This window comes from Mustela nigripes, chromosome 14, assembly GCF_022355385.1.
Source record: "Mustela nigripes isolate SB6536 chromosome 14, MUSNIG.SB6536, whole genome shotgun sequence".
NCBI classification, from domain to species: domain Eukaryota; kingdom Metazoa; phylum Chordata; class Mammalia; order Carnivora; family Mustelidae; genus Mustela; species Mustela nigripes.
In genome coordinates this window covers 30,514,232-30,542,197 of record NC_081570.1, presented here as the reverse complement: position 1 = coordinate 30,542,197, position 27,966 = coordinate 30,514,232, and the positions used below count along the sequence as shown (strand labels likewise).

The 27,966-nt window shown below is 42.7% G+C and overlaps 1 protein-coding gene across 5 annotated transcripts; it reads right to left on the bottom strand.

Annotated features, from left to right (window-relative positions):
• Positions 1 to 2: 2 nt before the first annotated feature.
• Positions 3 to 27,579, bottom strand: CAP1 (cyclase associated actin cytoskeleton regulatory protein 1). Of its 5 annotated transcripts, none has more exons than XM_059374256.1 (13): positions 27,229 to 27,579; positions 12,641 to 12,765; positions 11,951 to 12,051; positions 10,108 to 10,185; positions 8,194 to 8,337; positions 8,008 to 8,093; positions 5,845 to 5,950; positions 4,480 to 4,657; positions 2,890 to 3,074; positions 2,593 to 2,716; positions 2,279 to 2,361; positions 1,814 to 1,957; positions 3 to 1,182 (listed from the first exon to the last, which is right to left on the bottom strand). In XM_059374256.1, exons 2-13 carry the CDS (start codon positions 12,750 to 12,752, stop codon positions 1,099 to 1,101), a joined length of 1,425 nt encoding a protein of 474 aa, XP_059230239.1. In that variant the 5' UTR covers positions 12,753 to 12,765; positions 27,229 to 27,579; the 3' UTR covers positions 3 to 1,098. The 5 variants fall into 5 exon arrangements, with proteins under 5 accessions (XP_059230239.1, XP_059230237.1, XP_059230238.1 ...); XM_059374254.1 differs by having other exon boundaries at positions 11,951 to 12,054; positions 27,247 to 27,576; XM_059374255.1 differs by having other exon boundaries at positions 11,951 to 12,054; positions 12,641 to 12,762; positions 27,247 to 27,576.
• Positions 27,580 to 27,966: the final 387 nt, after the last annotated feature.

Below are 27,966 nucleotides of genomic sequence, written 5' to 3'. Positions count from 1 at the left end.
AGCAAGTTTGGTATTAATTTTATTCTATTTTCTGTATAACTTTAAGTACATAAAGGTTTATTTCCACAGGCCTCAGGAAATGGGTAGAAGTCACAGGACAATCTCTCTTCCCACCAAAAAAAGTTGCATTATTTTGGTAAGTGTCCTAGAGAGAAAAACTGTAATTTACATTAGCAGTGCTGTGCAAGATTCTTACATAAGACCTAAAAACAGGCTGCAGTGGAGATTTTAGTCCTTTGTTCAGGTGCCTGGACGGAAGCCAAAAGCAGTTGAGCATGACAGGGCAAAGGAGGCAGTGAAGGTGGAGGACAGGCACCCAGCATGGAAGGAGGAAGGAATTTCAGATCCCTTGGAATGGTGTGTTTTTCGTTTTTTTTGTTTTTTTCTTGTTTAAGTCGTCTCTGTAGGAAGGTGCTGGGCAGGGATCCCAGTGAAAGGAAGGGGCCGAGACTCCCTTAACTGGCCTGGGTGTGGGGCACTGCCACAGCGGCTGACACGGGAGAACCTACTCTCCCAGGTTCAGGCAGAGCCAGGATGGAATGCAGAATGAAAGGAATGCTTATGGGAAACAATTCTGCTTGGAATGCTAGCTGGCCAGCTTCAGCCTTTGGTCAGGTACAACTCCTGCCTCACTTGTCAATAGTGAAAAATTAGTTTGGTAAGAAGAACCTGCTAGAATCACACCGGCCTCTGCTACCTTCACGCTCATTGATAGAAAAAGGTGAACTTGTGTGAACATTCTGATATGTTAATCCCCGGGGACTGCTTTAGTCTTCCCAAAGACTGTTGGTCAAATAGCCTGCAAAGGCTGAAAGCTTAGACACACCAGTGCTGGTGTGCGGTTCCTTAAGGAGGGACTGGCGGTGTGGTTGAGCCGATAGGGAAAAGCCGCACCTTCCTGCAGAAGATGAACTGACCTGCTCTCCCGCCCCAAATCTCAGCCTGAGGTATATTTCAGTGAAGGCAGGTAGCTGTGCTTCTCAAAGCAGAGAAGCAGTTTAAGAGCAGAAAGGTAGAGGAAACCTAGAAAAGAACCGTCTTGATACAGATTTATCCCATGGTGTGAGGGAGAGGGCAAAGAACCCGGTGGCACTTCGCTTATCCAGCAATTTCTGTCACTGTGGTGACCAACTTCTGCCCATTCCATAGGGTCTTGAACTGCTCAGGGACTGGGAATTCATTCTGCAAATCAAGAAACCATGTTTAAGTCCAAGCTACACAATAAATTGAGGTTAAATCTTACATTCTTCTCCCAACGCTTGCTTCTACCAAACTCTTGGAGGAAGAAGGATGTCCTGAGAGTGAGACCGAACCACCTGCTGCAGCCTGGCTGTGTGAGTGGCAACACATCTCCTACGACCCAGCTCCCCTGCCGCTGACATAACAAAGGGGCGCTGCGGTGAAGAAGTGAGAACACTGGCCCCAAGGCCAGAGAGGCAGAGGTGTGAGTGCATTCCCCACTGATCCTGGATCAGCAATCTCAGACAAACAAACCTGGGAGGCACAGATGAGAACATATACACGCTCTCATATATACTGCATGGTGCCAGTCCTCTGGGGGCTGTGACTCAGTCCCATTCCTTGTTACTACCCTAAGCGTCTGTTCAACCTAAGGAAGGAAAAGCCACCTCCTTTGGAGCTCTACTTCATGAGACTACCTCACACTCATGGGTGGGGTGTCTGAGGTGCATATTGCTAGGCTAGACCCACTCAGTGCAGAATGGCCATGAACTAACTTTCTCCGATGCAAGAAATCTTCAGTCCCTCCTGTTTTTAGAGCATACCACCAAAGAGATCAGGGAACTTAACTTACAAAGTCACCGCCTTCTGTAGGAATGAGGACATTCATCTCAGAAGATTTGGCACTGACTATCTCACAATCCAGAGAATTCTTGCTCAGGTAGACGTGGCAGCCGTCTGTTTTGTTGATGGAAATGGTTGGCACTTTACCCATTACCTACAGAGGAAACCAAGCACCTTAGTCCCAGTAGCTGAGGAGAGCAATAGTACATTTCAGGAAAAAGCTTTCACTATTTTAGGTGATTCAGCAACTACACGCAAGCTCACAGGTATACAGCAGATACTGGATACTGGAGGTGGGCTGGGCTGGGGGCTGGAAAGGGCTCACTCTAAGAGCCAACTCCTTTCCTGCCACCAAAGCAGCTCAGCTTACAGACTCCGTAGAATCAAATTCCCAGCAGAGCAACATCTGTGGGTCAGCCATGTCTTTCAATTAATTCCTCAGGGACCAAAGGAAGGAGCCAAGATATCAAGTTACCTGAACTTTGACATCCCTGCTATTGATTATCTCCACAATGCCCACCACATCATCGAACACCAGACCGAGTTTCTTACAGTTATCTAGAAGGGAGCAGATCAACAGTGTAACATTTTCACGAGGCTTGAACTAACAAACCCGAGCTGGGATCAAGAGCTGGACACTTAAGTGAGCCACCCAGGCACCCCATCAACAGTGTAACTTTAAAGGAAGCTACTGTAATAAACTTAACAATCTTTAGGAATAGGGCAGGCAGGATTCCAGCCCTCTCAGCATTAGGACAGAGCCTGCCTAGGACAATGACAAAAACTCACCTACTGTAATGGAGTTTATTTTGCCCTTGATTTGCAATGTCGTGTTGACACACTTGTATATGTAAGCCACCTGTTTCAGCTCCGTGTCTTCAATCACCAGGTTGGGAATGTTCTCCTGATTTTCCTGTTTAAGAAATACCCCTTTCAGGAATCCCATCACTAATACACCCTACCCCCCAAAACAAGCTGCCCCAAAGTTCTGTTCTTGTAATCTAAGCCAGAACCCTACACTGTTTGGCCGTGCTCCGTTTAAAATCCCGTCCCCACTTCTGGCTCCTTCTTGCATTTTTAACTCACCACTCTCCACTTCTTGCCCTCCAGTTCCAGTACAGCTGGCTCCTTCTTTGTGGTTGGTTTGGAGGATGGGCTGACTCCTGGTTTAGGTGCAGAGAACGGTTTGGGGCCACTTCGTACCGGACCGCTCTGAGCCTTCAGGGCAGGGTTCCTGTGAGTCTTCATGTCGTCAGACACATGTTTCAGGGCTGTAGGAACAACAGCTACCTTGGGCCTGTCCTTCATACCACGGTTTTGGGCTAAGGCAATAACCAACTTCTGCTCTCAGTGTTAATAAAAACTTTAAAGCCAAAAGCCAAGCCCTTGAAGATGTTCTCTCACAGGCAGGTTTGGGGAAGTGCTTTTAGAAATTCCCTTCTACCCCAAGGTTCAATTATACAGTTCCATTAAACAAACAAACAAACATGGTATGTGTGGATACAAAAGGATTGGGTATGTGAATGCACAGAAGATGATCCTGAAAGACACTCACCAAATATATATTCATAATATATGTAGAGTTTTTAAAGCACAAAAGAAAAGTAATATATCATAGTAAAGAAAATTTGGGAAAAAGAAAGAAACCTCACCCACAGCTGACCTACCACGCCTCCTACTCAGTCTCTGCTTTTGAAATGTCATTCCACGAGTTTTCCTACTGATAGAAGTTTTGTATTTGGTTATAACCATACACACTGTTAACAAGTCTGGTTTAACCAGTTAACACGTAAAAATTTTCTCACATTAACCTATAGTGTATAAAAATGTCTTCTTTGTTTCTTTTTAAGGAAAAAATTCCATAATCACCTCTTGTAGGCTGATACATTCCTTGCTTTTGAATATGGCCCAATGTAAATAACCAATACTGACTGGCCCTTTCAGTCCCCCCACCACTCCTTGTGGCTATACTAGATGTCTTGTCAACACTGCACAGCTGGCTGCAGTAAAAGACTTAATGGCTGCATAATATATTAAAAGGACACACCATAGTTAACTATTTCTCTTACTGCTGGATATTTAGGTTGTTATACCATCTTTAGCTACTACAAATAATACTATATAATACTTGTTTTTTATTTTAGATATTTTTATAGGTAGATTCCTAGAAGAGGGCTGTATAATTTAATCTTCTACCTGCTGTGTATAAGGGTGTCTAGTTTCTCTATACCAACATTGGTAAATCTTCTGCAAAATTTCCATGACTAACAATCATCCTCTGAATTAGTTAACTGACCCCCACCCGGACACACACACACACACACACACACACACACACACATGCACCCAGTGACTTCCCAAAGAGACCATGTGGTAACACAGAAAAGGCTCTAGGGTAAACTGCCAGCACCATGCCTTGGTACAACAGGGTACTCTATATGTGCCACTCAATAGTAAATAACTTTCCTATGGGGCAGAGGGTTCCCTCAACTGTAATCACCACTCATTTCGGTTTCCACTTAAGCCAGGTTTGAGGTCCCTTTGGGCAATCTGAAGGACAGTGACACCCCACATGGAATCTCCCATACACAAACCAGGATTCTGGTTTATCAACTTCAGATCTCTAGCTGGTAAGATCTGGCCCAAAGAACTTTTCTTGCCAAAATATCCACTTACCACGTGTGATGCTCTCCCCCTGATTAATCTGCGCAAACAGTGCTGAGCGGGAAGCAGACTCATCTGCGCCTGAACTGAGGGGGACTGGTGGAGGAGGTGGGCCTGGTGGAGGAGGAGGGGGACCCGATCCGGCAGAGGGTCCAGATGGCAATCCACTCAGTTCTTTTGCCACAAGCCCCTAGAACAATATAGGCAGGTTAACACACCCATCCTTTCTTCCCCTCTGTACCCTTCCCAAATAGGGTCTACATGTAATCAAGGACATGGGGTACCCACTGGAGCCTTCAATGCTTTGATTCATGCTCCCTAGCCACACCCAACTTCGCTTTATTCCTTCTTAACCTTTTCCAGGGACCCAATCCAGCTCCATTTTTCAACTTTCCCATTGTTCCTTTGGCCTCTAATTCCAGTTCTAAGCCAGCTGTGCAAATTGACTTGGCACCAGTACCTCAGCCTCAATGAGGCCAAGACTGATGTCATCATCTCCCGTCTGCTCCCCTACCTATACAATCACCTCCTTGATTCTATTTCAGTAAAAGATGCTGCCATCTGAGCTTGACTGTTCAATTTTCTGTAGCCCTGCATCCCCCTCAATTCCATCAAATCTTTCTATTACCTTGGTTATAGCTCCTTCAAGTTTTTCTGCACCACCCCCGAGCCCCATGGGAACACTTCCACAGTCTGAGCATGAGCCCTTATCCCTAACCTATACACTCAGACTCTCTTAAGGACAAGTCTGATCATTATCACTCTCTTGCTCAAATACCTATGATATGCACTTATCACCTATTACTAAGTCTAAAAGTCATAATCAATGCTCCTTTCCAGCCTTTTCTCCTAAAAATCTCTCTCCTTATTGAAGACAGAGATGACCAATCTCTACATTTACTCTGTATGCTACATGTACTCTGTTAAAGCTTTGCTATTTGCTAGTATCCCCGTTTCTCCCACTTCTCACTGTTCTATACTTGAAAAAAGTCTCGGATCAGAGTACACCTGTTCAAAGTATAATCTCTTCCAGTAAGACTCACTCTCCCTTCTACTCTGTACTCTGTATTGTTAGTATAGCATTTAGCTTGGTAATTTGTACTTAGGATTTTTTTATTTCAATTTCTAAGCTTCTGGAGGGCTAGGATAATGTAACTCATTCTTCTGGCCCTCTGACCCATGTGTAATGAAAATGAATAGAACTAAATACTTCTCTGATCCTTGTTTTCTGTACTCTTTTCTTTTTTCCCCTCCTTTTTCTTTCTACTCTCCACTGAAAGACTAGCATTTCTTCTTGGAACTTGGTAGCAACAAAATCACAGAAAATTGTGGACCCTGTCCCGAAGGGGTAGAAGGAGGGAGGGAAGACTCACTAACCGTTTTGCTCCAGGCCAGTCCAGTGGTATGGAACTCCTTAATGTAAGCCTGTAGCTCTGTCCATATACTCAAGTAAGCTTTGACCCAATCCACATGCTTCTTATCACTGGAGAATTAAAGAAGAACTCATCACAGATGGCCAGGGTACATTTTAACAATGATTCCAGAACCCCTCCCATCTGTGAGCTCATATCTTGGCTGTAGCGTGGCTCTGCTCTATGGCAGCTTTTCTGATATAACTGAACTTTACGGGGCACCTGGATGGCTCAGTTGGTGAAGTGTCTGCCTTTGGCTCAGGACATGATCTCAGGGTCCTGGGATTGGGCCCCATATCGGGCTCTTTACTCATCGAGGAGTCTGCTTCTCCCTCTATCAAATAAACAAAATCTTAAAAAAAAAAATAACTGAGCTTTACTATTTTAACCTATTTTATTATCCTAGTAAGACTAAAGTCCATTAGGATAGGGACTGCAGATCATATCTCTTCCTATCTCTTATAGCAGTATTCCTCCAACTTTTTTAAGTATAGCAAAACCGTTTTTTCTAAGCAGACCTTAAGCAGAACATAATACATAAAACTAATAAAAGCAGACATTCTACGCATGAAGCTGTAGTGGAAAGAAGGTTATTCAGGCATCACTGTGGAACTCCAGGACTTTAAGAAACTCAAATGCTCTATAGCACAGTGCTTTACGTCCCTCCCACCAAAAATCTAAAATCTTCCTGGAGGAAATAATCATCGTAAGATTATAGAAAGAGCACTGCACTATAGTCCAAGTCTCCCCTCTTCTATATTAGCTGGAAGACTCTATGACTTTTTTTTTTTTAAGATTTTATTTATTTGACAGAGATACAAGAGAGGGAACACAAACAGGGGGAGTGGGAGAGGGAAAATCAGGCTTCCTGAGGAGCAGGGAGCCCGATGCAGGACTCCATTCGGACCCTGGGATCATGACCTGAGCCGAAGGCAGATGCTTAACAACCGAGCCACCCAGGCACCCCGACTTTATGGCTATTTAGCATAAGACCGAATTTGCTCAACTGTAAAGTGCGCGGAGTTTAATGGTGGGGTGAATCAAAACACTACAGTGCTTAACTCTAGGTTGCTGGAAGGATCAAGGAAGAGCCGGTGTTCTGAGACATATTTCACACACATGAAGGCTACTCCTTCAGAGTAGTTATTCAATAAATGATTGATGGAAGGAAGGGTCTGGGTAATTATGCAGCTGCGTGCTGTCACTTCAACTCAAAACCAGCAATGGAGAATTCAATTAGGACTGATGAATATATGCGGCTAGACATACAATGACTCCCTACCCCTTACCTGATACCTGTGCTTTGCCAAAACAGCCTTCCTCTCACTTTACCTAGTAAATTTCCTAGTAAATCTTACTGAACCTTTTGGCATAGGGCCAGTTAGAAATTCTCAACAAAGGAACAAAATCCACCTTGTCTAAACAGGCAAATTAAAGGGCATTCATTGGGATGCCTGGGTGGCTCAGTCAGTTAAGTATCTGCCTTTGGCTCAGGTCAAGATCCCAGGGTTCTGGGCTCCAGCTGCACATCACACTCCCTGCTCCATGGGGAGCCTGCTTCTCTGTCTGCCTGCCGCTACCCTGGCTTCTACTCCCTCTCTGACAAATAAATAAAATCTTTTAAAAAAATAAAGGGCAGGGGCGCCTGGGTGGCTCAGTAGGTTAAGCTGCTGCCTTCGGCTCAGGTCATGATCTCAGGGTCCTGGGATCAAGTCCCACATCGGGCTCTCTGCTCAGCGGGGAGCCTGCTTCCTCCTCTCTCTCTCCTGCCTCTCTGCCTACTTGTGATCTCTCTCTGTCAAATAAATAAATAAAATCTTTAAAAAAAAAAAAAAAAGTCATTCGTCCATTTTAGCCCTAGCAAAACTTCCTAAACCTGAAAGAGTTAAGGATTAGACTTAACTAGGGTTGAGACTAAACGGGTCTCTACGAACGAGAGAAAAAGCAGAAGTGACAGCAGAAACACTTCCTGCTTGCAAATGCAGCTTCTATGAGCTAGTAACTATTGAAATTTCCAGAAAGTAGCCCTGGGGTACAGAACCAACACAACAGCCTTAACCCCAAGTGCTACTCCGGAAAGCAACCAGCTGGCTTGTCCTTGACCCCTTGAGAAAAAGGCTGGACTTACACATCTTTGTACTCCTTGAGGACTCGGTTTGTATAAAACATGGCAGCATCATTCATTTCTTTCACATAGGGACCAGGCTTAGGAGCCTAGAGAAAGAGAAGCTGTCAGTGACTCAGGGCCTCTCCCAGCCATCTCTCTTACCCTTTCATTGCATCCCTTCCCTCCCATGGAAGCTGCACTGCTCACCATAGCCACCCAACCCAGGGCCTGGATACTTTCGCTGACAGCTGATAAGTGATTGAACAACTTGCTGCCTCGGCTCTTCTCCCGGAAGGTTATCACTTCCTGTATCTGCTCTGAGATGGGTGCCAACAAATCAGAAAGCTTATTCTAGAAAAAGACATGGGAAAAGATTCAGGTTAGTCTCTCTGTAAAAGCTTTATGTATTGGTCAATTCTGACTCTGCACGCAAGAATTCTTCATGGGCTATAATGAACACCCAAATAAACTCTGTGTTCATCCTGCATAGGTTCATATGGCTAAAATACTGCTCATCATCTCACTCTCCTCCGGCTAGATCTGGTGGTTCTTCAGGATCAGGACCCATACTCCAGCTACTCCGCAAAATTCTACCCTTTCAGCGACTTGTCTCTTTTCTGTCCCACTAAGAAGAGACACTAGCTCATTTCTGAGCCTTTATTCATGATAGTCTCTTCTTGTTCCAGATAGCCAAATGGTTCCCCATGCTTCATGAGGAACAGCCCTCCTGCCCCAGCCACACTGGCCACTTACAGCAGCTCCTGTCAGCATAACCAATTCTGGCACCTCATCACACATCAGCAAAAACTATTAATGGACTCATGTGAGTATGTTTTTTGAAAGTTCTCATTAATTTTTCAAAGACAAGGGCTTTGTCTCAGCCCTCTTTTATAGTCTTTACAGCCCTCAATACATTGCTAGCCATACAGCAGCTGCTGAGCAGAGATCTGCTGAATCAAATGCAATTAGGGGGCTTGCCATTTGAACAGGCAGATTATTAGCAAAATGGATGAATCTTGTGTTTCCATGTTTTATCCTTTCAGTTTTATCCTTCCAGCTCAGTTTCCTAAACATCTCAATTCTCAGATCTTAGCACAAGAAACAGTCTAAAGCAGGAGTCAGCAAACTTTCTCTAAAGAGCCACGCAGTAAATATTCAGTCTCTGCAGGACATACGGTCTCTGCTGCAATTTCTCAACTCTGCCATTATAGTGTGTAAAGCAGCAATAGACAATACTTGAAAGAACAGGCATGGCTGTGTTCCAAAAATCTTTCATTTACAAGAGAGATGGCAGGCCAGATTTGGCCTGGAGACTGCAGTTTATCAACCTTCAGTCTAAAGCACAGGAAATATTAACAGTGTCTCAGTTGCCTGATTTGTTGTTGAAAGTGTAGGTTTCAAGAAAAGGTTTAAGACCAATGCTTTAACCATTCAAGAGAGATTAAGAATTAGAGTCTAATATATTTAACATTATCTTGTATTATTTTTACACTATTTAGGCATGCTGAGGGTCCAGGAGTTTTAATACAGCATTAACAGGAAGATTTCTTTTATTGATCCTCTGCCTAGGAAAGTCAAATGCAGAAAGAACAAATAGAACAAAACTCAAATCCACATTTTCTCCAACTGATCTTCATACCTTAGCAACATAAAATTTTGACGTAGGAGTAAACTTAAAGGGAAATCCCAACCACAGGAGGAGGAGGGGAGAAGCAATACTTTAGGAGTTTTAGGATCTCCACAGTAGCATTGTTAAAGCCCAGCCACAGCGAAGCAAGAGAACCTCTATGACCCAAACGGCTCAGAGGACAATATAATGAATTTGTCCTCAGTCAAGACGTTAAAAAAGACTACTGAGAGAAGCAGCAAGGTCCAGGAGTAACTATGGTCCTAAATAAAATGACAGAAAAAAAAACAAATAACAAAAAATAACCCCAAACCAGTAGAGTCCGCTAACTACTCAATGACACATTCTCATGCACTTGAAGTCTGACTATTCTGGGACTTGGTGTGAACGTACATGGGCGTGGAAGGTCTATTTTAGCATGTTGTGATACAGCAGAAACCTCTCAATTGTCCTGAGCATCAAACCACAAGGAAACCAACTAGCAGTGAACTTACGCCTGCTGGCTGCTGACACTGAGAGGCTGTAACCAAGAGAGCTCGCTCCAACTTCAGACCTGTGTGGACCATCTCCGCCTGCCAGAAAGAAGAATCACTTATCAATGACACATTATAACTGTAGAGGGTCCTGACAAGAATAACCTGGAGCCTCCACTTCCACGTACTCTGGTAGCAACCTAGGCACATCCTGTTGCTTTCCTCAGGTACTCCAGATTCCAGGGAGTGACAGCAAAATTACATATACCGCTGTTCCTGTTGGAACTCATCAGGGATACATAGCCAGGAAGTGAAGATAATCAGGGTTAGCCTTAGATGAAATCAGTTAGCAAATGTACATGCAGTGCGGTGTGAAGTGCACTGAAAAATCCCTCCTGCCTCTCATCACCAAAAAAGCTCTTTTCTCAAAAACTTGAGGCTGAAGTAAAAGCAAAGGCCAAATTTATGCCTGAATTCTCAAGGTATTTACTTCTATAGGTTAAAGCTATTTCTCAAAGGCTAGGTCATAACCCATTCAGATTAAATACGTATTTCTTACTGACAGTCATAGTCAAGAGAGTTTAAGAAATATGAGGCTATAACCACTGTCTAAACACAAAAATTCAAATAAGGTAACCTATTTTTTCTAGATTTGTGTTTTTAGAACATACAAGTGATACATGTTTTTAAGTCTTTGCAAATGTTACATACTGTATAAAGTAAAAATGTAAGCCCCCACTCCTGTATCTAAGTCCCAGTCCCACTCAGAAGCGCTAACACGACTGCCAACAGATGGTACATGAAAGGCTCAAAATAGATCTTCCAAAGATCAAGCAACCAGTCTTGCTAAAGGGTCAGGAAGATCCTAAACATGGTTATTGCTTACAGAGATTACAGAGGACTAGGAGAAAGATTTTGGGTCCCAAAAAGAGATTCAGAATATATATCTGAGTGTGGGGGTGGTGATGGTGGAGGTGGCAGCACATGAAGCAAGGTGGGTGGAGAGGCACCTGTCACTGCCTACTTCACATTCTTGCTGTGAGCTAAGTGTGAAAATAACCACATTAGCATAACTAATAACTATCATGCATAGCTTTATAAATGCTAAGTCATGACTATGATTTCTTTGAATAAGCCACCCTAGGCTTAGTTATATAACATGCTGGGGGTGCTGCCTGGGTGGCTCAGTCATTAAACATCTGCTTTTGGTTCTGGTCATGATCCCAGGGTCCTGGGATAGAGCCCCAGGTCGAGCTCCCTGCTCAGTGGGAAGCCTGCTTCTCCCTCTCCCACTCTCCCTGCTTGTGTTCTCACTGTGTCTTGCTCTAAATAAATAAATTAAATCTTTCAAAAAAAAAAAATAACAACAACATGCTGGGATCAGAATGGGAGAATATTCTCACTGTAAGATAAACCAAGCCATATATATTTTTTTAACAGATCTTATTTATTTATTTATTTATTGTACGCATGTAGGGGGAGGGGAGAAGGGGAGAAAGAATCTCAAGCAGATTCTTCACTGAGCATGGGGCCTAATGCAGGGCTAGATCCCATGACCCGAGACCATGAACAGAGCCGTAATCAAGAGTCAGATGCTTAAGTGACTGAGCCACCCAGGTGCCCCCCAACAAGCCATATTTTATGCACCAAGCAGGTCTTCAGTATAAAGAAGCCCATGCAGAAAATGTGATAAAAGCTGAAGGCCTGGAAATATTTGAGAAACCGTTCCAGTGCCTGGAGTGAGCTCCTCAGTGAAGGTAAAAGAGGAGGAGCCAGGAGCCTCTCAAGGGGCTCTTAAACCAAGAAGGATCTAAAAACAGCCACCAGTCCTTAAAGGAAGGAAAAAGGGGCAAAACATCCTTACATGTTTCTGCACATCTCCCCCAATCTCTTTACTGATCTTCAGGTACTCTGCCACAGGACCAGCAAGCAGTGAGTCGAATGCTTGCACATATGGAGCTGCTCCTGCTAAAGACAGACACACCACAGAGAATCAGTCCTGCACCAAAAAGATGATTTATTAAAAAGCCATTCCACATGAAAGTGGAGAGGCAAGGTAATAGAGTAAACAGAATATTGGAACATGAGTCCAGTACCACCACTGACTGTGTGACCCTAAGTTCCTTTTCCTCTCTGAGCCCAATTTTCTTTATCTATAAAATGAAAACTTAAAAAAAAAAAAAACAAAAAAAAAACCTGAGCTCCCCTTTAGCGCTAACATTCTATGATTCATTTGGTGCATATGCAAAACGGCTAATTTGCCAATCATTTGGACAGAGGAAATTTTCCTATCACTTGTCACCCAACTTCTAGAGTGGTTTTACTAAAGAAAGAACAGGAAGTATCACACAATCAGGAAGTTCTTCTGTTAAAATAACCACAGGCCTCCCTACACAAGTCACTTCCTCCCTTATCTGTTCACAGGCGATGAGCTTAGCAGATTAAGCATTTTGGGATGTTAACTTCAAAGGAGAGCATATCCTGTGACAGAAAAATTTTAGGCCAAAACACTGAGTCTTCATTCAAAGTATTCTGCTGGCTGGATACTGCTTACCTTTGGGAGCACTGTCTCCATACCCACAATGCACATCAGAGCCATGGGATACAGCCTCCAGGCGGCCCACTGCCCTCTCCAGTCTTTCTACCAGATTTTGCATGTCAGCCATTGTGTACCACCTGCTGAAAGAGATCATATGTCACTTGTTATTTTAACAGTACACAGCACCTAAGGAGAAGAGACAAAATACTTATGGGGTGAGGAGGATGCTAAATCTGAACAGAATCAGTTAGTAACGAAACAAGATGAGAAACAGACTAATATATTTACAAAATCATAAAGACTTCATTAAGCAAGACAGCGACTCAGAAAAAGGTGTTCACTAAAAGCAAACATTTATTCATTCAAATACTTATTGAATATTTACTGTGACACCACAGAATATTTGTGCCAGAATTTAGAATTTACGAAGTACAGTCACATATATTATCTCAGTTTGTGCCTCCCAACAATTACTCAGGAATCTCGGGTTAATTACTACATTCTGTAGAGAGAGTGAACTTAATTACAGTGAAGTTAAATGACTTGCTTACAGTCACACAGCTAGTTAATAAGAAAGCCAGCACTCAAATTTAAGTCTTCTGGCTCTAAATTCAATGCTTTTTCCTACAACATCCTGCTGCCTACTTACAGAATGCCCCAAACCACAATAAATAGGATATTTATTTTGCCTTCAATAACTTACAGACTAATAGTGGGTACTTGACAAGTACACTAACAACTACAAACAAATAGAAAAAAAAATACCAAGGTGATATAAGAATGTTGCAGATACAGTAACAGAATTTCAGGAAGGAGAAGAGCATATTAGCAGAAAAAATCAGGTAAGGACAGCATGGATATGCTGCCACTGAGCCAGGCTTCACAAATGAGGATGACAGGATCTAGACTTGGAGTAGGAAGAGAGACACATCCAGAGAGCTTTTTTCAGATCTTTCACAAGTACTAATTTATCTGAAACTAGTCTCATTCAATGTCTAAATCCTAAAGAAAGTAAGCTCTACCAGAGAAAGGATCTTCTCTGACTTGTTCCCTATTATACTCTACCATCTAGGCCACTGCTTGGCAAGTAGGTGTTCAGTAAGTATTCATGGAGTTAATGAACCTAAAGCATAGCATCTCAAAACTCCAGAGGGATGAGTGTTCTTAAAGTTGCCCATGCTAGGGGCGCCTGGGTGGCTCAGTCGGTTGAAACCTCTGCCTTCGGCTCAGGTCATGATCCCAGGGTCCTGGGGTCTAGCCGAGAGAGTTGAGCTCTCTGCTCGGCAGGGAGCCTGCTTCCTCCTCTCTCTCTCTCTGCCTGCCTCTCTGCCTACTTGTGATCTCTGTCTGTCAAATAAATAAATAAAATCTTAAAAAAAAAAAAAGTTGTCCATGCTATACACACAAATAATCATTAAATGTTTTCAATACACGAGCACATGAAATGTTTGAAACCATAAGTGATATCATAAAAATAAGTCAGTGCAATTTCAGTCAAAGCCTTGATTAATTAGTTCAGTTACTAAGCTGAATGAGCTCAACACCCTTGAAATTGCCTAAAATGACCACACCCATTACAATGCCCTTAAAAATGACATGTCAGAAGATCTCAACCTAACACACTGAGGAGGAGATAAGCAGATTTACAAGACAAAGTAAGGAAGACAGTATATTTTTCTTGAAGATTTTATTTATTTGAGTGAGAGAGAGAGACAGAGACAGAACAAACACAGCAGGGGGAGGGAGGGAGGCAGAGGGAGAGGGAGAAGCAGACTCTCCAGTGAGCAGGGAGCCCGACATGGGGCTTGATCCCAGGACCCTGAGATCACGACCTGAACTGAAGGCAGACACTTAATAGACTGAGCCACCCAGGTACCCCCAAGAAAGAAAATATAATCCCCGTCCATTCTTTTCTGTGTACAAGGCTCTGGTCTCTCTGGGCCTAGCAACCTACCACAGGAAGTTTTGTTTTGACTTATTTAAATAATCTCTACACCCAATGTGGGGCTCAAACTCACAACCTTGAGGATCAAGAGTCACATGGTCTTCTAACAGAGTCAGCCAAATTACCCCAAGAATGTCATTTAAAAGTCAATCAGAGAGGTGCCTGGGTGGCTCAGTGGGTTAAAGCCTCTGTCTTTGGCTCAGGTCACGATCCCAGGGTCCTGGGATCGAGCCCCACATCAGGCTCTCTGCTGATCGGGGAGCCTGCTTCCTCCTCTCTCTCTGCCTGCCTCTCTGCCTACTTGTAATCTGTCAAATAAATAAATAAAATCTTTTTAAAAATAATAAAAAAATAAAAAATAAAATAAAAGACAATCAGAGAAAAAAGTAAAAATGCGAACCAAATAAACCTTTCATTCCCTGGCCTGGAGAATAGCAGAAGTCTCCAAGTCTCTGTTCTTCTCACAAATGGAACAGACTAGAAGTAACCAATACATTCTCCTTTATGTTATGCCACCATCACCTAAGTACCCAAATTACTGACCATTCTGGATACTGTCCAAGGACAGAGTCACATATAATCCACCACAGTCTGTAAATCCCAGGGAAAAGGCAAACTCCTAAGCTATCCTCCATTAATAGATACTACCCATTCCATGAGCACCTGGCTGGCTTAGTCAGTGGAGCGTACAACTCTTGATCTCAGGGCAGTGAAATCGAGCCCCACGTTGGGTACAGAGATTACTTAAAAATAAAATCTTTGGGGCACCTGGGTATATCAGTGGGTAAAAGCCTCTGCCTTCAGCTCAGGTCATGTTCTCAGGGTCCTGGGATCGAGCTCCAAGTCGAGCTCTCTGCTTCCCTTCCTCTCTCTCTGCCTGCCTCTCTGCCTACTTGTGATCTCTGTCTGTCAAATAAGTAAATAAAATCTTTAAATAAATAAATAAATAAATAAAATCTTTTTTCCCTCCCCCTTTTTTTAAGAGAGAGAGAGCATGTTCTCTCAAGGTTGGGGGGGGAGGGGCAGGAGGCAGAGGGAGAGAGAGAATCCCAAGCAGGTTTCATACCTAGTACAGAGCCTGATGTAGGGATTGATCTCATGACACTGAGCTTATAACCTCAGCCAAAATCAAGAATCAGATGTTTAACCAAACCACCCAGGTACCCTGTTAAAAATAAAATCTTTAAAAAAAAAAAAAAAAGGATACCACCCATTCTGTTATAAAACACATTCTTTCATATACAATGGATACTACAGGTTGAGGCTAGTGTTAACATGGAAAAACAATTAAGTGTATCTAATGGCTGCCAGGGTTGGTGGACACTTACTCATCTTAAAAGCTTAGTAATACAGCTTCATGAGATTTTTAGATCCTTTTTTTCTGTATTTCACTTGGACTTGTAAGCTTTCATTGCTAAACAAGCTACAATTTTGCTGTCTAACTTAAACAGAATGTAAAAGGATAATACAGCTATCATTTATAGGTAATCTGATTCTATCATTAACCAAACAGGAGAACAGTACTTAGTTTTTCTGATTTTGGTAGAGGCAGAGTGAAATCTGAGATACTAGAGGAAAGAATATCCAAAATTGAAAGAAACAAAAGACACATCTTATCTCACTCTCCATCCCCACACACATATTCACATTCTTCAGGTGATCATGTCCACTCCCAAGCCTTCAACTAGCATTATGGCAGCACCATTCTGCCTGTCTCCGGAGTGGCACCACAACAACCATCTATAAACCAATGACTCCCAGAGAAGTATATCCAGCTCAAGCCGCTCTTCTGGAATTTATAATTTTAGATCCAACTTCCTTCTATACATTCCTACCTGAATGTTCAGAACGCATCTCAAACTGAAGTATCCAAAATAGAACTCATAGTCCTCCCACACCTCTCCTCCCCAGTGGCTCAGTAATCCAGCACTATTATCAACCACCTGATTGTCCAACTTAGTAACCCAGGAACTATGAAGCATCAAAAGTATAGTGGTTAAGAGCATGGTCTTTAGAGAAGTCAGATAGTTTGGGGGTTTGAATAACAGTACTCACAGGCACGGTGACTATGAGTGTTATCAAATTTTCTCAGCCTCAGCTTCCTTATTAGTATAGTGGAGACAACAGTACAAAATCCAAAGGGCTAAAGTTACAATAAAGGGGAAATACACTTAACTCTTGAATACCACAGGTTTGAACTTATCCATATACATATGAATTTTGTATAATACAGTACTATAAATGCATTTTCTCTGCCTTTGACTCTCTTTTTTTTTTTTTTTAAGATTTTATTTATTTATTTGACAGAGAGTTAGAGAGAGCACAAGTAAATAGGCAGAGCGGCAGGGAGAGGGAGAAGGAGACTCTCCACTGAGCGGAGAGCCCGATGCGGGGCTCAATCCCAGGACCCTGGGATCATGACCTGAGCTGAAGACAGCCGCTCAACCAAATGAGCCACCCAGGTGCCCTGCCTTTGATTTTCTTAATAACATTTTCTCTCTAGCTTATTGTAAGAATACAGTATAATATATATATATATATAACATACAAAATATGTGTTAATCAACTCTATGTTATCATTAAGGTTTTCAGTCAACAGTGTGCTATTAGTAAATCTGGGGGGAATCAAAAGTTATATGCTGACTTTGAAATGCACTGGGGGGTCAGGACCCCAAACCCAAGGTTGCTCAAGGGTCAACTGTACATGTAGCAGTCCTGGATCAGTGCTGAAAAACAGTAAGGATTCCATACATGTTAACTAAATTATATTGTTCCTTACTCCTGCAAAACTAGCCAGTCATCAAAATCCATAGGCTCTCATAGGCTCTATCTTGATTATCTCATGAAGATGCCCCTTGCCTTCATCCTGATTGTCAAAAATCAGGTCTTCATGACTTTGCCTACATTACTGCAGTAGCAGTAATACACCTTGTTTATCCATTCTACCACCATACCACCACCATACTCTTTCTCAAATGCAATTGTAATTATAATAGTCTTTTACTCAGTATCATTCAGTACTCTCCCAGGGCATTCAGAGTAAAGTCCAGATACGGGTTTCCATAATCTGATCCTGCTTTATCTCCTACCACTCTCCTCCAGTTTTGCCTCTCACCACACCCTTCCTGAACACACTACTGCCACACCAGGACTGCCTGCATTTTCCAAAAAGAATCATGCTTTCTCTTGCTTCTGAGCTTTCATACTATCTACTCTTCTTGGTTGTTGTTCCTCTCGTAACTCCTACTTGCCTTTTAAGACTCGGCTGATGTGTTACTTTTCCTAGGAAACTTGTCTAGTAAGTTTTTTGGTAAGCTCTTCCTTCTCAATCTGCCCCCTCTCCAGAACTCCTACTGCCTTTTAAGACTCAGCTAAGGTACCACCTCCCCAAGAAGCATTTCCAGTTTATGCTCCCATAACTTTGTGCATTTATCTCTACCACACATTTAATATAATGGTTTAAAATCATTTATTTAATAGTTAATAGGGAACTAGCCACCCTATAGGAGGGACCATGTCTTTGCAATTCCAGTACTATAAATGTAGTAGGCACTATAAATACAGTAGGCTAATAAGGGTCCTTTATCCTCTCTCCCCTCAAAACAAGTCTGGTTGTCTTCTCTCTGACAAATCTGGGGAGATTCCCCCCTCTGTCTTTTTTTTCCTCTTTGCTGTCTGCAGGATCTTACAAATATTTCTACCTGTCAAATAAATGCTATCTTTTGGGCATAAATCACAATGATAAAGAGATCTTCAAACCAAGTATCATAAAGAAAATAACCTTGTTTATTAGATTATATAATACTAATTTTAAAAATATTCCTTTACAGTCCTAAGTGCTTTACAACATCAATTTGTTGTTTCTTTGATACTTAAAATAATTTTATGGGGTCTGTTAGGAAGATACTGATCTCCACCTTTAGAATGAAGAAATTCACAGAAGTTAGAAAGCCTGCCAGATATGGAATAACCAGTGGGTAGAAAACCTAGGCTCCGAGCACAAATTTTCTGAATCCTAGTCTGAGGCTCTTCCCATCACTCCACATTGCTTTTAAGCAAGTAAGTGACTATGTGGTTCATCACAGCATCCAGCCCCTACAACTTGCTGAGCATAAGGCCTCTTCATGGTGTCTTAGTTACATTATTAGCAGCTTTTAATTTTCTGCTTTCAGTTTCTTCCATGGAGGCCAATATTTTTTCATAGGCTAGATGACACATATTTGGAAGGCCAATGTTTAAAATAAGGCTTTTGCACAAGAATTTGGAAGTGTGAGAGTAGAAAACTATAGCTCTGCCTGATCTTGTTGTCATTTGATTGACAATAGCCAAGAACCAAGGGTAAGCCTCCATAAATGAATGTACAGATTCCCAACTATCTAAGCATTCATCATAAAACCTTCAGAAAGAGAGGCAGTCCTAATTACAGAAGTCTAAGGAGAAAAATTAGGATTCAGGAGACCAAGCTTTGGGCCCAACTCAGCCATGTATTCACTGTATAACCACAGGACAGTCATTTAATAATGGGTCCTCACCTGGCACACAGAGATGATGGATCAGAGGAGATAAGTTATTTTGGGAGCCTTAAAATGCAGTTTGAATGTAAAATGTTATCACTGCATGCCATGTGCTAGAAAACAGGTTTCAAGAGAACGGGAATTTATCCATTCTCCTCTCCCCACCAAGCCCCACTAATTCACAGCACCTAGAACAACCTGGCACACAGAAGATGCTCATAAAATCAAAGTGCCTAGCATCGTACTTAGAAGCTACTGAAGACACAGAAGACACATGGCCCCTGCCCTCCCGAAACTTTCATTTTAATTGAGAAGGCCAACACAAATGAAAATGCCAATGGAATAAATAATGAGGGCTTCATTTTTAAAAATTCTGTTAAAGATTAGGAAGGAAACTTTTCCTAATTCCACCTAGATTAGGAAAAGTTATAGTACCTGCCTATACACAAGCTTTTTCTTTGCAGAATGTTGTATGGTTCTGAGTGATACAGTATAAATGACTATATGCTCTGAGAGTTGAGAAGAAATCAGTGAGGACTGATTAGGACTGTTAGGAGGAAAATGGGGCATCTTGATGGAAAAAGTGAAGACACTCCAGAGCAATCAGAAGCAAGGAGGAGAGAATACGAAGGCTATGTACATAAAGCAAGGAGGTTAACCTGCATAGAGCATCATGAAAAGTAAGGCTGGATAAGCAAGCCAGACTAGGTTATGAAGGGCACTGAAAGCCAGTCAGTATCTGAATCTGATGTTGTGATAAATGTGAAGCTGTTTAAGCATTCTGAGTAAAGGAATAAAATGATAGAAGCAAAATTTTTACAGACACTGTCTGATAAACAGAATGTGATTTGGAATGGGAGAGATATTAAGGTCTAGGTTAGATTAAACTAGGAAACTATTAGGGTCTAAGTTAGTGTGAAATACTGCTGATCATCTAGCTGTAAATTAAGAGGGCTGAAAAAATATTTTTTATATTTCAAAGGAAAAATAACCACAATATTTGGTGTCCAGCCAGATATAGAAACCAAAAGAAAACAATCAATTAACCTACAAATAATCAGTTTAAGGTATCTAAGTAACCAGAATCTGAATTAAGTGGGAATATAAAAGAATGGTAAAATAGTTTTCCTGTCCCAAGGGAATCTAGCAGGAGCAACAATCACTGGCTTTCAGGATTAGGAGAGATTCTAGAAATCATCTTGTAAAAACAACATCTGATGCCAGAACAATCCCTTCAACATTCTCAGCTATTAGGTAACCGCTATTCAAACACCTTCAGTGTAGAGACCCCAAGACTTCTGGAGGCAGCCCATTCCATTCAGACAGCTCGAAGTATTTAAAAGTTCTTCCTTATATGGAGGCAAAATCTGCTTCCCTGGAACTTCCACCCACTGATCTTGGTACTGCCCCTGGAGGTCATACAAAACAAGTGCGCATTAAACACAGAACAAGTACCAACTGTGTGGTACTGACTATTGAGTACTGTAGCATTCAAAGAAGGGAGTCAAAGATGACTCAAACTGCAAATCCAGGGGCCTAAGAGAAAACTATACACAGAAACAGGTTTCTGGCACGTAAGAAGATGAAGTCAGTTTTGGATAAGCAGAGTCTGAAGAGGAGATGAAGCTTCTAAGTGGTTAAGTATTTAGAAATAAAGCTTGGGGAAGGATCAAGGCTGGAGACTGTTTGCAAGTTACTGGCAAAGAAATATCACAAAGGCATGAGAATGGATAGGCTTTTGGACAGATATCATGCCAAGCAAGAAGAAAACTAAGAGCATGATTCTCCAGCAATTTCTTTTGTGGTCTGAAACCAAGAAAAATCAGAAATGGCTAGTGACTCCTGCCAAAGCTACTTCACAGTCTCCTCATTCTAACAATTCAAACAATCCAATTCCTTCTGCCTATCAAGGAAGTTATTCAGAAATAAATGGAATCAGGTTACTCCTGAAGTTCCTGTCTCATCTCACCAGGCAATTTAGCCAGTGGTATGAATGTCCACTTGAGTTGGAAGTTGGTATGCTTAAAATGTTTTCTACTTTGTCTGTTGCTGTTCCTCTAAGTCCTACCCTTAAGTAAAACTGAAAAGCAACTACACAGGTCAGCTCATACACTATGATAGCACACCTATGACAGCCCAACTGATCTGCTTCAAAATGCTTCATCTGACCTTGAGTTTTTAATTCTGTTCCTGAGATGGCATCTTAAGAAAATAATACAAATGTGGGAAAAGTGAAGATGTTCACTGCAAAGTTAACAGACTTCTATGGGGTTGCATGGGTGGCTCAGCTGGCTAAGCATCTGATTCTTGATTTCAGCTCAGGTCTTGAATTCAGGGTCAAGAGTTCAAGCCCTGTGTTGGGCTCCACGCTGGGTGTGGAGCTCACTTTATTAGTTTTTCTTTTAAAGATTTTATTTGGGGCGCCTGGGTGGCTCAGTGGGTTAAAGCCTCTGCCTTCGGCTCAGGTCATGATCCCAGGGTCCTGGGATCGAGCCCCATATCGGGCTCTCTGCTCAGCAGAGAGCCTGCTTCCTCTTCTCTCTCTCTCTCTGCCTGCCTCTCTGCCTACTTGTGATCTCTGTCTGTCAAATAAATAAATAAATAAATAAATAAAGAGAAAGATTTTATTTACTTATTTGAGAGAGAGAGAGAGCAAGTACACATGGGCTGAGGGGCAGAAGGAGAGGGAGACAATCTCAAGCAGACTCTGCCAAGCACGGAGCCCAGTGTAGGGCTCAATCCCACAACCGTGAGATCATGGCCTGAGCCAAAAGAAAGAGTCAGATGCCCAACTGACTGAGCTACCTAGGTGCCCTATGGGCCGTACTTTAAAAACAAACAAATAAAAAAGCTTAGACTTCTACTTAGGAATAGCTAAAAGCACTGTGGAAGAAGAGCTGAAGAGAACACAAAATTTACAGTATTTGTCACATTAGACATGATAGGGTTTTGGACAATTAACCTATTTTTCAAACCTTTAACATAGATAATTTCCTTATAATAGAACAAAGCCCAGCTCCACCTGTATCTTTCCTAAGGTACCACGAAGCTATAAGGCATTAGTAAGTTTTACTCCTAACAATAGAAAATTAGAGCCTAGTTCTCATCACCAGGCTCTAATATGTCACAAAGCAAAACCTAGACATGCTAACAGGAGACATTTATAAATTGGTTGTTTTAACCCAGAAACCAAAGAATAGATAGCACTTTGCCCTAGTAAAGATGCCCGTCAAATCTAACCCAAATCAGGAGCCACTGTTCTTCCCCAAGCATTTAGTTTCACTGAGGGAACCAATGACATTTAGTGTCTGAGTGACTGCCATCTGAGGTTTAGATTAAAAGAGAAAGGTCTATCTTCTACTTCTAGGGAGGGAAAGAATCCAATCCAGCATCAGCACTTGTCTCCGGTTCTGTCCCCTATCTGAAATTCCAGGGGTAAAAGCTAGTTAGAATGTATAAGCTGAAGTCAGACTAAGGAACTAGCTGTTTCAATGGTCGGGGCAAATAAACAATTTTATGTGGCCACGGGTTCCCCTCTCTCTCTTACTTTTAAGGAATGCTATGAAGATTAACCACATAAGAACACTGAGCAGGCATATTTTACAAATATAAGGAAAAAGTGCATTGGCTGACTTCAGTTGGATAGCTGCATAAAGATAGACCCAAGGATGCTGTTTGTCCCTAGCCATGATTCAGCTACAGCAAGAGATATGAAAAGATATGTGACTGAAAGTCTATAATTATAACTTAAGTATAGGAATTTTAAATGACCTCTGCGGGAAACAAAAACAAAAACAAAAGCAAAACAGAAAAAAGCAAGCTCACTCCTTCCATGAAACATTTCAGCTTTATTTTCCAGTCAAATGGAAAAGTTGAACACTACAGGTCTGGTAATACAAGGCAAACAAAGCTTTATTATAGCTAAGGAATATTTTTAGAGTTTTGATTCTTTTTATTAAGTTTACATAACGGTATATCAAAAAAGAAACAATTTCATGATGAATGCTGTAGTTGCATTAATTTAAAGATGATTCAACTCTAACAATTTAATCAATCAAAATAAACAGAGTGTCAACATCATAAACTATAAGCTATTTAAAATAAATGGTAATCCTTGTTCACTAAACCAAGCTGTCTAAATGCAGGCACCATGAACGTAATGGGAATTTACACATCCAATATGAGGGATATATAAATCTGCTGACTTCCACTGTCAACTAACCCAAAACTTTCTTCTTTTGAGTGCCTAACAAGAGACATTTCTCTATCAAGATCATATCCTCTGAGGAAAACCAAAAAGGCAAGTCCTTCAAGTATCACCACCCAGAAATTACTTGAAAAAACAGTAATTCTTGGGGCGCCTGGGTGGCTCAGTGGGTTAAGCCGCTGCCTTCAGCTCAGGTCATGATCTCAGGGTCCTGGGATCGAGTCCCGCATCAGGCTCTCTGCTCGGCAGGGAGCCTGCTTCTCTCTCTCTCTCTCTGCCAGCCTCTCTACCTACCTGTTATCTCTCTCTGTCAAATAAATAAAATAAAATCTTAAAAAAAAAAAAAAAAAAGAAAAAACAGTAATTCTTGATGCCTCAATGAAAAATGATTCATTCACTACAGGATATGCCATGTTTATCATGTGCATACACTGTGCTAAGCATGGCCACAAAGCCTGCCCTAGAAAATTTAGCTGGGAGAGATAAGATGCTGCACAATCATAGCTGTGACACTTTCTAAAGCGGTGGTTCTCAATCAGGGGCAATTCTGTCCTTGAGGAGACAGTGGCCAATGTCTGGAGACATTTTTGGTAAGCACAACTGAGCGAGTGCTACTGGCATCTGATGGGTAGAGGCCAGGGATACTGCTAAAATCCTACAATGTACAGGTAAGACAACCCAACAATGAAGAACCATCCAACCTAAATGTCAGTTGTGCCAAGGTTTCTAAGAAACCCTGCTCTAGTAATAGTAAGGAGCAAAAGCGAAGCTCAAGGGGTATAAATAAAATGCTAATGTAGTAGTTTAGGGTTTCTAAATTACAATGTCTATCTACATTATTTAATGAAAATTAAGGTCAGAGTACAACTGTGGAGAATTCTGTAAACTGGACAACGGTATTTACATTCGATTCTTCAGGAATCTGAAGCCAGGTTAAGATAAGAAGACAAAAATGGCTCTTTCTAAAAGATTAGCCTAGTTATGGTAGAAAAAGGTGAAATTTAAGTATGAAAGCCAGGTTAATAGAAAGTAAAAAAAGAAACTGATGATGACAATTCAAAGGCATAATCATTAGGACTGAGTAAGATAAGGCTTGAGGATCCTCAGATTTCCAATCTCAGGATTAAATTTCCAACCAGAAGGTTCAACCTCCAATGACACTTTGCATTTGCTCGTTTAAGTAAAATGCATCTTTGACTCAAAATGCTTCACAGAAAACCGAAAGGAGGAAGTCACTTTTTAAACACTTAGTCCCTGGTTAAAAAAATATTGCAACTAAACATATGCATGTATAACCAAGAAAAGGGGTGAGAAAAAAGATCACCCCTCCAATTGGAAACAAAGCATTTTACAAATTAAACAGCTAATCTGCTCAGAGCAAAAATATACTCACTGAAACTTAACAATACCACCAGTTTTGGTTTTCATGACAGGTTGTACTTGACAAAGTACTTTCAATTGCTACCATTTTATTTAAACTCCTCTCAGACACAAATTATGTTTACCCGATTAATGAAGTATTTCTAGTGAAGAAAAAGGTGGGAAATTCCTACAGAAATGTCTTTATGCTAGACCAAGACAACTCAAATAAGCAAACTGCCAACCACAGAACAAAACCCAAACACATTCAAACAAGGCATCAAAAGCCCTTTCCAACTTGGCAGCCATCTATCTACCCTTCTCCCTGGTCTTATCTTCTGCTACAAACTCCAGACAAATTCCAATACTCCAGGTACTTCGCTGAATGTAAGCCCTTTCCTGACTCCACATCTTTGCTCTTCGTTTCCTTTAGTTGGGGTACTTTATCAGACATCTTTGCCTGGATATGCTACAAACACCTCAAATTAATTATGTCCAAAATTCATTTTCTTTCCATGCCAACTCCCCAACTTACCCCTCTCCTCTTACATTACCTACCTTAGTGAATGGTACCACCCAGTTCCCTAAGCCAGAAAGCCAGGCATTCATCCTAGACTACTCCTATTTCTTCACTTCCATAAACAATTGGCCTCCAATTCTATGGATTTCATCTTTTAAATACTGCTCAGATCTGATCCCTCCTCTCCTTCCCACTGTCACTGTCTTAGTCCAAGCCATGACTATGACAAAAGCTTCCCAACACTGGACTACTTCGACATCATGTCTCTTGCAAGTAGACAAACTAAACTTTCTAAAACACAGATCCGACCACATCATTTTCCTATATAAAACCCTACAAAGCATCCTCAGAGCTTTCCAAGTAAGATCCACATTACTCAGCATGATTTACAAGGTTCTTCATATTTGACCCAGCACTTGCCACTTCCTTCACTTCTCCATGCATTATTGGAAAAGTCACACTGAACTAGCCATGGTTTTTCATATGTCCAGATCTCCATGTCCTTGCACTCTGCCTGTAAGTCCCTTTTCCAGATTCACCACATGGCTAAATAAGTCCCGCTACACTTATCCTCCATTTCCTCCTCAAAGCATAGAAACCCGCTCAGGTATTCCTCCTCTATTCTTGCATAGCCTTGTGCTCTCACAGTGCATTAGGACATGGTAAGCCATCCCTGATTTACCTGTCTGCCCCCAACCCTGTAACAACTATATTCTTAGCCACCAGGGCCAAGGGCCTCATTTAATATGTGCCTCAAACATATTAAGGGCTCAATGAATTAGTGGTGAATGATGAATGTGCTGGGCTACCTTGTTTTTCACTTGAACAGGAATCCCTACAAAGAGCTTCAACTAACACAGTTCTAATATTACCTTCTGCCTTAAAAGGTTCTCATCCTTTCTTCATCAAGCTTACTGCTATTTATCCTTCAAAATCCATCTTAAATTCTGCTCTGCAGAAGGGATATTCCTGAGCCCCAAGTTATACATTTCCATAGTACCCTGCTCTTTCCTAACACTCATCACATTCATAATTAACTTCTTTAACGCCCCTGCAAAAACTGTTAGCTTCCTGTGGGCAAGGTCTGGCTTGTTTTGTTTCAAAACTGCTTTTCCTGGATATGGTAGCGCCTGACTGAATCAACAGAATTTGTTACACTGAATTTAATCCTGTGGGGTAAGCAGAGATCTCCACTTAAAAGATGGGGGGGGGGGGGGGATGAGAAAAATAAAGCTCAAGGAAGTTCAATAATGCATCTGTGGCTACAGATACTTAGCAGTGGGGCCAGACCAAACCTGAGCCATCTGACTTCAGGTCCAGAAGTATGCAACACCTTCAATAAAGTTAACTAAGCCTTTCAGAGTAGGAGCAACAAACCTGGAAGAATGAGAGGCTACCGGATGAAAATACAAAGACTTGCCACACTCTTTTTTGAAAACCTCCCCAGGCCTTCCGAACAGTTTGCATTAAACAAACCAACCAACCAACCAAAACCGAAGACACGCAGCGGGCGGTCTTTAACCTGCAGCTGCCCGCAAGACAACACCGACCGGAAGACCACTCTAGAGGCAGAGAGAGGTTCCTGGGAAATAGTCGTAGGAAGGATCTGGAACTGATGATCTAAGGAACTGAGGTCTTGATTCCAATTGTTTCCCTCACTCGCTATAAGATCGTAGACCAGCCTCTTCGTCCCGGAATCAATTTACCCATCCGTGCAATGGGGACGAGTTGTTGGGGGATAGAGAAGACTCTAAGGTATCCCTGGTTCCTTAGGAATGCCTACGTCTGGGCACCTTAGGAATAAGGTCCCGCTGAGGCTGACAGCCAGGACGGCAAAATCTAGCGGAGGGACCTCCCCAGAGGAGCCCGGCTCAGTTGGTCACCCTGGCCCCACCTCAAGAGACCGCGCCCAGGAACCCGGGTCGGCCTGAGGGCCTCCGTTCCGGCCCCTTCAGTAGGGCTCATCACGCGCCCATAGGCCGGAAGGGCCATTCACAACGCCAGGGGCCGGTGGACCGCGGAGTGGACCCCAGTCCCTACCCGGCCGCGTACCCTCACCTCAGAGTTCCGCCTCACCTCCCGACTGCGAACAGCCGCTCTTCACTTCCGGCAAGAACCGCCCAGCAATCTTCGCGCGACCCACTTCCGGGCCCTCACTGGGCGCGGCACCCCCACCGGAAATGGACGGCAGCTGAAACGCCGAGGTGGTGGAGAGACGGGGGAGGAAGTCTGGCCGCCCCGCTCGTGGCTCCGCCCCCTATTCTCCACGCCCGGAAGGGAGAATCCTCGCTAGCCCGGAGGGCACATGGGAGGGAGTCCCGCCCCCAAAGCGCAGGCGGGGTGCGTGCTTGAGGCTAGGCCACGCCTCTCCGCCAACTGGCGGGAGCCGAATCGTCCGGGCCAATGAAGGGCCGAAATTACCGGCTAAGCTCCACCTCCGGAGAAGGAGGACAGGTGAGTGGCTAATTAGTGCTCCTATCAGTGCGGTCTCGTTGGCAGAGGCTGGTGCCTTAGGCAGTCGGGAAGGGGTCTTGGAGGGACTGAGAGGCAGGCTTCTCTGAGGGCGGGAGTCCTCGGCAGTCGTCTACTCTCCAAGGAGATCGGAGCTTAGCTCCGCCTCTTTGGGCGTGCGTGCCTCAGTTGCCTCGTTTGTGACGTGGCGGGGCGGGGGGGGCGTTGGTCTGGACCGTGTTCTGGGGGTACCTGCGGAGGCTGGCGTCAGAAGAGTCGGAGGGGCCGGATCGGTGAGGGCGCGTGGGCCGAGCCCTGGGTTTCTGGGCGTGTCCGCCATCACCC

Excerpts from the sequence above, each read along its gene's own strand:
- CAP1 (XM_059374254.1), bottom strand. The coding sequence starts at position 12,752 with ATGGCTGACATGCAAAATCTGGTAGAAAGACTGGAGAGGGCAGTGGGC. Across the intron at positions 4,658-5,844 it reads GACTGGCCTGGAGCAAAACG|GGGCTTGTGGCAAAAGAACT; the intron begins GTTAGTGAGTCT and ends ATATTGTTCTAG. Across the intron at positions 1,183-1,813 it reads CTACAGAAGGCGGTGACTTT|AATGAATTCCCAGTCCCTGA; the intron begins GTAAGTTAAGTT and ends CTTGATTTGCAG.